General features: G+C 42.8%; 1 protein-coding gene across 1 annotated transcript; it reads right to left on the reverse strand.

The window, feature by feature from the left end:
* Window positions 1-5,248: 5,248 nt before the first annotated feature.
* NHLRC1 (NHL repeat containing E3 ubiquitin protein ligase 1) lies at window positions 5,249-9,448 on the reverse strand. The gene has a single exon (XM_021553367.4). The coding sequence runs from the start codon at window positions 9,379-9,381 to the stop codon at window positions 8,227-8,229; it is 1,155 nt and encodes a 384-aa protein (XP_021409042.1). The 5' UTR covers window positions 9,382-9,448; the 3' UTR covers window positions 5,249-8,226.
* Window positions 9,449-10,921: the final 1,473 nt, after the last annotated feature.

Below are 10,921 nucleotides of genomic sequence, written 5' to 3' on the forward strand. Positions count from 1 at the left end.
TTTCTGCTTTGAGAGAGAAGCTGAACTTTGCTGGCTTCCATGGGAGAGACTTGGAACTGGGGCCTTGCCCCTGGGAGGAAGAGGAGGGTGGGGAGGGAGGAGTACATCCACCAAGCTTGCTTACTAAGTAAACTGAGCTGTTAACCATGCTGGCCAAGCCAAAATTCCTCCTTACACAATTACATTTTAGCAATGCCTGCAAACAAGCACTCCAGCCAAACATGTTATCTTCATAAAGTGTGGAGAAGGAAAGAAGCTCTTGCTTGAAAGAGATTAGAAAGGAGAACAGTACACATGGGCACGTCAGCAAAGTAAGGAAGCTGAGTGAGGCAAAGCCTTGAGAGAGGAGGTGGAATTGTGTTTGTTAAAACATATGGAAGACAGCTCAGCACAGATCTTGGATCTGCGTGTTGCCTATTGAAGTCATCAGGAAGACTCACATTAAGTTGAGTAGGTTTCATCAGTTCCTGCAGAAGGTAAAAACAAGTGCTGAAGGTGCCAATTAAGGTGCATAATAAGACTTATGATCTTTTATTTAGAAAACAAAATACCCCATCATTTCTCCTCCCAGTTCTCTCCAGTCTGAAGAAAACATACCAAAACCAATAACTACCGCCACCACCAAAATTAAAAACATAACAAAAATAATAATCTCATAACTACCACCACCACCAAAATTATCAGCAACAGATCATACTCTCATTTGTCTATTGAAGACTGTCAAAGAATGCAACCACTGGGTATCCTTTGTTGTCATGTCACTTCATATTTTATCTTCTTTAACACATGATAAAAGGCTTGCTCTTTGCAGGTAAAAACATAAATTGAAGAACAGATGGCCCAAGGAAGTTTCCAAGCTTCTTGTATGTTGTCTACACCAACATTTGATAGGAAAACTCAGACTAGTTACAGCAATCACCCACAAAATCCACTACAGGGTCATGGTCACTGGGACCAGCTTGCTGCTATTGCAGAGGACTGAAAAAAACCCCAACAAACCAGTGACTTGCAAGTTAGTGACTTCTGATTTAATTTTTCCCACAATCACTATTACAAATGCAACTGCATAGGAGGAGCTGGGTAGAAGGATTCCTAAAACTGTTAGTCCACACACAGTTTTAATTGTACAGTCTTTCACCCTCTTCTCTCCTGTAATGCCTGTCTCCCAAAGGCATTCCCTGAATTACTTAGGTCCTTTCCCACCATTCATATTGTGATCTGAGGTTTCCTCCCTTTAATCTGACAGCAAAGATGAAAGGCTGTTTTAGAAAAGAAACACAGCAAAATCAAAACATGGACAGAACCTCTGGGGGAATTAACCTTTCTTCTGAAATCAAAGTAGTGAGGACACACATGTACACCACAGTTTGACAGAACAGCAGCTAATGAGAAATACAGTTTGGGAACAGACTAAACAAGCTGGGAATAATGAGTAAGTGTTGTGCAGAAGTCACAAATAGGAAGAATGTGATTGGAATTCAGAAATCAAAAATTTAGCCTTGATTTGAGGTTTAAGTCAAGTCAAACTAAAGGGTGAAAGTCCATGGCTTGATATAGATGTCTGATAATAATTCAGTTGCATGGCTTTTATTTCTCCAGTGACAGAGATACAAGAAAGATTTACTTCTGCCTCCAAGGTACACTTTTCTAAGTGGTTTGGGTTTGTTTTTTTTTTTTAATCTCAGTAACACTGACACAGTGGAAATATGTGAAATATAGTATCAGCTGCATTTTAATGATAATGTCATCCAAGTACTGAACAGCTCTATGAACATCACAAAATAAATTACTAAAAGTTCTAATGCTGGGCCTGGGGTAACTTCAATTTCAGTTTGCCATACTAGGGAAGAAATGCACTTTTCACTTGGTCTTTGAAAGGCAGCAATCCTTCTTGCAAAATAAAACTAAAAGTGGCTACCTACTCTGCAGCCTTAGAAATGTTTTCACAGTCTTAAGACTAGAACCTACAGTGTGATCTCTACTACAGTGTAAACACCATACCTTTTCTAACCTGTTGGCTAAGATTAAAAACCTCTTCTGTAGGATCTGCAAGACATGTTCAGGAATAAGGTCTACACTGAAGCTGGTCCAAAGTGGGTCTTGCCCCAGCTTGTTGGTTACTGAGCAAGTGCACATGCCAAAAGGGAAGTGTGGTATTGCTCCACTCAGTCTAAAGGCCTTAAAAACCAAGCAAGGGTTCAGTATATTATGAAAGAATAAATAAGAAAAGCTAAACTGTTACAATAAATTTCTTTTACAAAGAATTTCTGATGCTGAATGTCATAACTACTTATAATATATTCTAAATATGCACAAGATTTTCAGCACATAAAACCCCAAAGCAGCATTCCCAGAAATTGTCATCGTAAAGTCTGCTGCAAAGACTTCTCCAGGGCAAACCTCTGAACTAATCTGAAACTCCCTGATTTCAAGCCCAGTCCTGCAGCATTTATTTATGTGGACAATTCCATTTGCAGTACTCATGACTGCACAGATAAACTGCTCATGACAGAGCAAGCCTCAATTCAAACAAGTCAGCTCAAGTAATATTAAGACTAGAAAAAGACTAATACACGTACTTTAAATACTTCTGGCTCCATAATATCATGCTGTAAGTTGAGGGGAAGTTGGCGGAGAACTCACTGAAGAGCCCTATTTCCTACCTAATTAAGGAAAATGACAGATAAGGGAGCCAGGCACATCCTTTTCATATTAAAGTGATTATATATTTTTAATACTTAATCTGTCTGACTATTTTTGCTAAATTTCTTACAAAGCATATTTCAATGACATTATATTTATTCTCATGGTAGTTCCTTACTCTGTATTAATAAAAGGCACAATTGTCCTTTGTTTCTTACTTTTAGTACAGATCAGTAGTTACTAAATACTGGTTAAATTCCATAGTACCTATTATTCTGGAACTTGTGCTAGCTGAGTTTTACCTTTCATCTATTTATATTTAGAAAAATTCCCAGTAAGAGTTACCTCCAGTGATTGTGTAGGTGTATAGTTCTTTCAAGATATTTTTTTTTTTTTTTGGTACTAGAAGTTTTAAAAGCAAGCTTTGATAAAAAACATTTATCTTTTTTTTTTGGTTGGTTGGTTTTCTTAGTGTCTTCAGAGTTTTCTCAAAGTTAATTCTTTCTTTTTCTCAGTTATAATTTTGGATCTCTAATCCTATGTCTTGCTTAAAACTGCCTACACTTTATTCATTACAAGGCATATAATGATATTTAAAGCATTTAAAATGTTTTACAGAATCTTGTGGCAAGCAATAGTTTCCTGATTTAAAAAACAAAATATTCCATGAAAGCAGGATTTGTTCTCTCACTTCAACTCTCTGCCCATATAGTGCTCACCTGTGAGCAAAGAATAAAAATTGCATACATAAAGAGGGATTGTTAGAAAAATGATACGTATTCTTTTTTTTTTTTTATTAATTCAACTACAGGGAGCATACTTCCCTAAAATGCCTTGTTTGCTCAAAATCTTTATCTCCCCCACAGATTTTTGCTACAAACTAATAGACAATTAAAGCTACAAGTAACTGATAGCTCTCCTAAGGATTGCCATCTGAAAAGTGTCTAATTGTAGCTGGAAAATCTGTTCATATGCAGGTCATTCCTCTGCCAGAGGTAAATACTAATCAAAAGGCAACAGCTCTTATCATCTTGTCCATTTTCCAGGCTGAAATGCTTCACCTCTTAAGAATGCATTCCCTTTACTGGAATGATGGGTGTGCTCTGTTCTCTGACTTGGTGGAGTTCACCCTCTGCTTAAGCCACAGACACCTTCCATTAATTTTTTCTCCTTTTCAGAGTTGATCCCCTCCTTTCTATCCTTAATGTGAAATTTGAGCATTTCAAAACCACACACTTTTGTGGAGCATACTGGAAGCAATTATCTAGGAATACATTGCGGTTTGGAAAAGTATTAATTCCCATGATTTGTAGGAAACACCAAAGGAATTAGTAACAAGATCATCAGTATAGTGTCAAAACTTCTTCAAAAATCAGGAAGGCACCTCCCAGACAAGACAGTGATTAAACACAGACTCTCCCTGCTTTATTAAGGTAACCTTCTAATGGGAACTCTAAGATCTAGCCTGAAGTCTGCCAAAGGCTTCCCTTGATTCTGAGCTCTCTTGTCTGCAGCTGCAGGGCCAAGACATTTGTACTGTATTTGCCTCACAGAGAGGTTGGAGTGCCAAGTTCAGGAATATCTGTAAATCTCTTGGAAAGCAATAGTGAGAAAAAGGTGTAAGTGCAATGCATCATCTGCTCCCTGAGAACCTCTCCAGTATCAGAGAGCTTTGAAGCTGTCCAGGAGAGTCAGGCATGTTACACGAAGGAGGCACTTTAAGAGAAAGTCTGGATGTTTATGTAACACTATCAAAGAAGTGCTTGCTGTTCTCCTGAATGATCTGGCAGTTCTCCTAAGATGCCCGATTGAAGAGTGAAAAATATCTGTATTTTTGCTTTGCTCCTGTAGAGGCAAGCTGTGACTCACAGGTGACATGTAAACTGTAAGATGAGCCTCTGAGCAGAGTCAGGAAAAAAACCCCCAAACGCTGAATAGAAGGAAAAGAAAAGAAATTCCTCGTGTGTGAGGTGCAACAGCACTGTGACCCATGGTCCTAGGGAAGAAATCTGCTTTTTGACCTCCATCAACCCTTCCAGAATTGAAAGGTCTCCTATATTATAGGCTATCATCTTGATGGACCTGCTGTATAACATCCTTAGTAGTTTGGGGGCTGGACATTGCTTTTTCCCTGAAATCAGTCCATATTAAAAAATACTACAGTGATGTTACATACATGCTTTGGGAAAACATAAAGATCAAACTGATGTGTACAGCAATGTGACTGGAGGGAATAGACAGGTGCTCAAATGGACAATGGCCAAATTGAAATAAATTTTACTTTTTTTTCAGCTTTTTCCCTTATTCATCAATCTGAAAAAAATATATTCTTTATCTAAAATAATTCTCTTCACAAGCAAAATAAAAAATATGTGTTACAGAACATCATCTCAATATGCATTTCTGAAACTCCTCTGACTCCTTTAATTCCTTAACACTGTAAACATACCCTTGATATTTTTATATGCAACCTGAGATCAGTGCTTAAAAATAAACCAAATAGGAATTGTAGTGTGTGTGTGTGTGTGTGTGTGTGTGTGTGTGTGTGTGTATACAACAGACATAGAAATCTCTACTAGGGGCTGAAGACATGACACTAAAGGAAGACTGTCCATTATATTTATTTGGTTTTAATCCAATGGCTAGAGCATGAGGTGCAGAAAGTTATGCAAAGGCGATGGAGTTAAAAAAAATAAACTCAACACTAATTTTTAAAAATTGTCACTGAAGCATCTAGACACAGTCCTATGTTCCTTTCTAAATGGAATGGCTACCACTCTTTTCCAAAGGTAAGCATACATCTAGCTATCCCCATTCCAAGCACAGCCAGTCAAACCCCAAACCTAAGGAATCAGTTCAAGCATGGGCCTTCCATGATTTGCCATCCCTCTCTCAGAACACAAGATTTTGTGTCAAAAGAAAGATTTCAGCTTTACTGCTGCATTTTTCCTTAAGCACCAAAGAACTTGAAATTTTTAATATTTTGTTTTTATATACAAATACAGTTCATTATGGCTTCTCAATTTAGGCACCTACATCAAAATAATTCAGACAGAATGTAATGGTTCCTTTGATGCAGTGTGGTACAACAGTAAGCACCAAGTTGTAGATTAGAAAGAAAACAGTTGCATTGTTCACAGAAGTAGTCTACATTTGCTTTCAGTAGGTAGGTAAAGCAGAGACTGCAGGAGATGGCACAAAGTAAAAAAAAAATTCTATGAGGTAGAATAAAGTCCGAAAGTTTATTTTGCTTACAAATCAAAAAATTAAGTGATTTCTAATTAACCAAATGAGTAAGGAACAGAATGGGCAATAATGGGAGTTTTTGTAGATTTTAAAACAGTATGAGTCAAATGCTTAAAAATCTGTATTTCAACTGCTGGAAAGTTGCCTACATGGCAATAGGTCCTAGGAAATTTTCCCATCCATGAATTTAGTAGCAAAAATAAGCTCCTGGTGCACACAAAGGTTTGAGAAGATAAAAGCTCACAGCCTATGGTTCAGAGGAAGTGTTACCGTGACAAAGTATTAATTATGTATGAATACAGCATTGAGGGCATTGCATGCATTTTGACACACAGCAGTCTCCCAAAGGAAGAGTTATCTAATTGATTCTATCAAAGGCAGGCGTCTCCTTGGCATCTAGAAAGGAATATATAATCCAGGGGTCTCCTCCTCTGAATAAATTTCCTTCCTGACTTCCCAATTGGGCTCCTGCTCAGGGCCATACCGCTCGTACTGCAGAACAAGCAAGGAGGATTTCTGGTTCTTCCAAAGGCATTTGCTGTCTGGCCAGGCAGTAGAGAAGGCTGCAAAATACAGACTGTGCACATCCATATAATTTTCAATAGCAAAAAATGGCCCTACAACAACTTCTATAGGATATCACCAAACAGAAGAAGAAACCATCTACAGGCCAACTGCAATGCAGAAATGGTGTTGTAACAAGGAAACACCTGATGAAAAGATATGAGGAATTATCACTAAATTATTAAAATATAGAAGTAAGCAAATCACACTTTATTTACTGTTCAATTAACCCTTACAAATAGCTGCAATTAACAGATTTGTTTTGTTTGACATGTTTTGTTTTGTTTAAATGTTGACATGAGACAGATTAACATATTGGTTGAATTAGAGAGCTAAACTGCTCCAATTTAGTGCAAGTATTTGGTAAATCACTGGTGCTGTAACACATGCAGTTATTAAATGCCCTGAAGTCAGACCAAAAGCCAGACAAAAAATTTACTGATAGATGTCTGTGAATTTCAAATTACATTAGTTAATATTAACGATTTCAATTACTTAAAAAAAGAAATTACCCCTAAAGTTTTATGCCATTTTAACCTACTCATCTCTACCTCAGATAGCATTTACATCTAACTTAATTTTAATGCTGAACCATGTAAGTAATCATTTTAGCAGCACGCAAATTCCTAAAAATGCAGCAGTGACTTCTAGTGGGTGTATTAAATCCTCCTCAAAATAAGTCATAGATGCCATAATTTCCACTATGGAAAAGGCAGAAGGACTTGTGTCTACAGTAAAACTGTGAGAATACAAGTAAGAGTATAATATTACTGTGATTAACACAAGAAAATATAAACTGATATAAATCTCTTGTGTGTTCACAATCAACAAAATCGAATTTGGAAGCTATGAAAAAAAACGAGGCCTACCTCTCACTAACATTTCAATTTGCAATTGAATCCTGGGGTTGGGGAGCGCAAAAGCACCATATTAATGACAAAACAGGGGCAGGCAGTGCTGAAAACCTCCTACATGTAGCCGTGTTAGCAGCAGAGCCAACTCAAACTTACATATGCAGGAGTATTTGTGGTCTAATCCTGGCTTCAAGAGGCTTTTAGGCAAAGCAGCCCACGCTGTGTAACCACACACCAGATTGTCTCCAGATAACATTACAGACTTGGGCATTTTTTAGGAAAAAAAAAGTGCTCCAGTACAACCTTAATAAAGGTGAGAATAATCTGGCAGAGAAAAGAGTGCCCCCAGAAATGCATCTTCCTGGAAACAGTAGACTTTGAACATGATTTAACTTCCCATGGTAGTTCCTCCATCACAAAGATTTTAGTTGGATTTAGGCAATCTTGAATGGAGACTTCCAATTGTCCTATCATTCTGTCAAGGTGATCTCCTTCCTTGTGCACAATTCCTGGAAACAGTTCTGTCAGGAGTGTATCTATACTTAATTAAGAATAGTGATAATTATGTGCTGGGAAATGTAAATAAATGACGCATTACTTTCACACGTGCTGATCTTTGATTATGTGTCAAAAGGAACCAAAACAACTTGGTTGTCAAGGCATAGAATAGTTTTAAAATGCTAAGTGATTTGTTTGGTTCATTTGTTGTTGACTACAGGCAGCAACAGCCAAGTCCTCTCCCACAGGTAGGCAAGAGATGTGACACAAGTTTTGCAGGAAGCACAGCGTGTTGGTCAGAGGGTGATTTCACTCAAAGCCCCAACACCTCCTCCTCCCTCCACTCCTACAAACTCCAGAACTCCGCATGCTGTATGAACAGAAGCAGCTTGAGCCTGCAGCAGTACGCATCTAAGCCCACTCAGGTAGAGCTATATACTTTCACTGAATGATCACCGCTGTCTAAAACGACGAGGGAATCGTCTGCCGTGTAAGTCAGTCCAACGGGATAAGCAAGCCCGTGGCTAATTAGAGGATTAAAGATGGGAAATTCCTCAGGTTTTCCCAAGCATATGACAGCCTGGCTACAAACATCCGTTACTATAACACGACCTTCTCTGTCAAAGGCCACAGCCGTGGCATATATTCTGGAGGGGAAAACGAGGTTCAGACCGAAGCTGTCCACCTGGCCGATGAGATCCATCTCCGCACTGAGTATGGTCACTCGGGTGCTGCCCTTGCTCGGTCCCCGAGGTCTCAGGTGCTCTATCACCACGACAGCACCCGAGGTGGGGCAGACTGCGACCGCTCTGGGGCTGACAAGCTGGGACCGGATCATCTGGCACTTCTTTAATTCCCCCCTTTGGAAGTCGGCCGCCAGGCGGTACAGCGCGCCTGCTTCCGAGTCGGTCAGGATTACTTCGCTCCTGGGGGAGGCATCCAAGCCCCAGGGCAGACGGAAGCCTTCCCGGACAGCCAGGACTCCCCTTCCCTCAGAATCGAAAGCCTTCACGGAGCAGTCCCCGCCGTCGGTGACCACCACGTGCCCGTCCGACGTGACCGTCACATCCAGCGGATACTTGATGTCGTTGCTCGCGCCCCCCCGCTCCCCGAACCGCCGCAGGCAGAACCCGCTCGGCCCGAAGACGTGGATCCTCTTCTTGCCGTCGTGTGCCACTGCCAGGCCGCCCGGCCCGGGGCAGGCCGCCACGCCGGTGGGGTTCACCAGCGACCCCCAGCCCCCCAGGCACAGCCGCAGCCCGAGCCCCGCGGGGGCCGCCGCCCCTCCGCCGCCGCCGCCCAGGGCCGAGGCGAGGCCGCGGCCGGCGGGGCGCAGCAGCTCCAGCAGCTGCAGCAGCGGGAGGCAGTCGCTGGTCTCGGCGGGGCCCCAGAGCCGCCGGCAGAAGGGACACTCCAGCCGCTGGCGCTCGGCGCCGGCCAGGGCCCCCACGCAGCCCCGGCAGAGGACGTGCCCGCAGGGCAGGTTGAGCGGCCGCCGCTGTCCGTCGGGGCCGTACGGCTCGAAGCACACCCGGCACTCCAGCAGGCTCAGCTCCGCCTCGTCCTCCGCCGCCATCCCCGCCGCAGGAGAGCCACCGGAGCCCCCGCGGCGGCCCCGGCGGCCCCGGGCCCAGCGGGGCGGGCGCGGAGCGCGCTGAGGCGGCCGCGCGCCCCCTGCGGGCCAGCGGGGGCGGAGCAGGGCCCGGGCCGCCCTTCCCGCCGGGAGCGCGGAGCGGCCGTGTGCGCGCCGCGCGTGCATCCGCCAGTGCATCCAAAACCCACCAGAATATTCACACAGCCACCAGATTCTTACAGACGTCCCGTCATCAAGTTACCGTACCCCTACTTCTCCTAATGTCCCTGCCAGGGTAAGGAATTAAGCCACAATTTCACAGAATCATGGACCTTGATGATTATCTAGTTCCAATGCCCCTCCCATGGGCAGGGATGACCAGAATAGACCAGGTTGCTCAAAGCCCCATCCAGCCTGGCCGTGAGCTCTTCCAGGGATGAAGAGTTCTGCACCTTCTGTGGGCAATCTGTTCCAGTCTCATCACCCTTGCGCTAAGGAATTTATTGTTAATATATCACCTAAACCTATCCTCTGTCAGATTTCCCCTTGTCCTGTCACTACATGCCCTTGTGAAAAGTCTCCAGTTCTCCTGCAGGCCCTTCAGGTAACGGAAGGCTGCTCTAAGGTCTCCACAGAGCCTTCTCCAGGCTGAACAATCCCAACTCTCTTAGTCTGTCTGCGTAGGAGATGTACTCCATTTCGCTGAGCATCTTGGTTTCATTGGATTTTCCTGCTGTTCTGGCAAAATTTTGAAAATATTTACATTCATCACTAGTAGACACATTTCTCAGGTACATACATACATTTCTGTAAGGTGCATGGACAACATGTGCTCCTTCTGCTAGGTGTATTTACAGGGTATTTTCAGAGTAGTTGCAGGGTACACACAGATTTTACACATCCTAAAATGGCTATTTTGGCATATGGCGTTGCTCTTGCCAGGCTGTTGCATGCCTGGGAGTCCTGTGCAGGACACCACAGAGCATGTGGCAGCCTCGTGCCAAGCGCCTGGCCCTTTGCAGCTATCACATATCTCAAAGTCTGAGATAAACTTCAGGAGCTCTCATGTTGCATCCGAAAAAAACTTGAAAGGAAGGAGATGCTTTAACCTGGTAGCTGCAGTACTGGCCAGGAGTGAAAACAAACAAAACCAGCAGCTCCCAGCTTGCACTGGCCCATTGGCTACACCTTTCTTGTCTCCATCAACCTAGCCTCAAAACACAAGTATCTACGAGCAATATTGAGTGTTCCAATGAGCTGTGGGCATGGGGACTGCTGTGCTAAGACCAGCAGACCCATTTGCAGCTCTAGGACTATGGCACTCTAAAAAGCCCCATGGCTTGTACTTGCCTTCTATTCTTGATGAATGATACACTGCATTGCAATCATACCTTTCCTTTCAAAATAAGCTGCGAAGGGGAGAAGTCACTGTGCTCTGTCAACTTCAAATACTTCTTGTATTGAGATGGAACTTCCTGTGTTTCAGTTTGTGCCTTTTGCTCCTTTCTCCATCTCTGGGCACTACTGAAAAGTCTTGTCCCAT

The sequence above is a fragment of the Lonchura striata genome, chromosome 2, assembly GCF_050655825.1.
Source record: "Lonchura striata isolate lonStrDom1 chromosome 2, ASM5065582v1, whole genome shotgun sequence".
In the NCBI taxonomy this organism is placed as follows: Eukaryota; Metazoa; Chordata; class Aves; order Passeriformes; family Estrildidae; genus Lonchura; species Lonchura striata.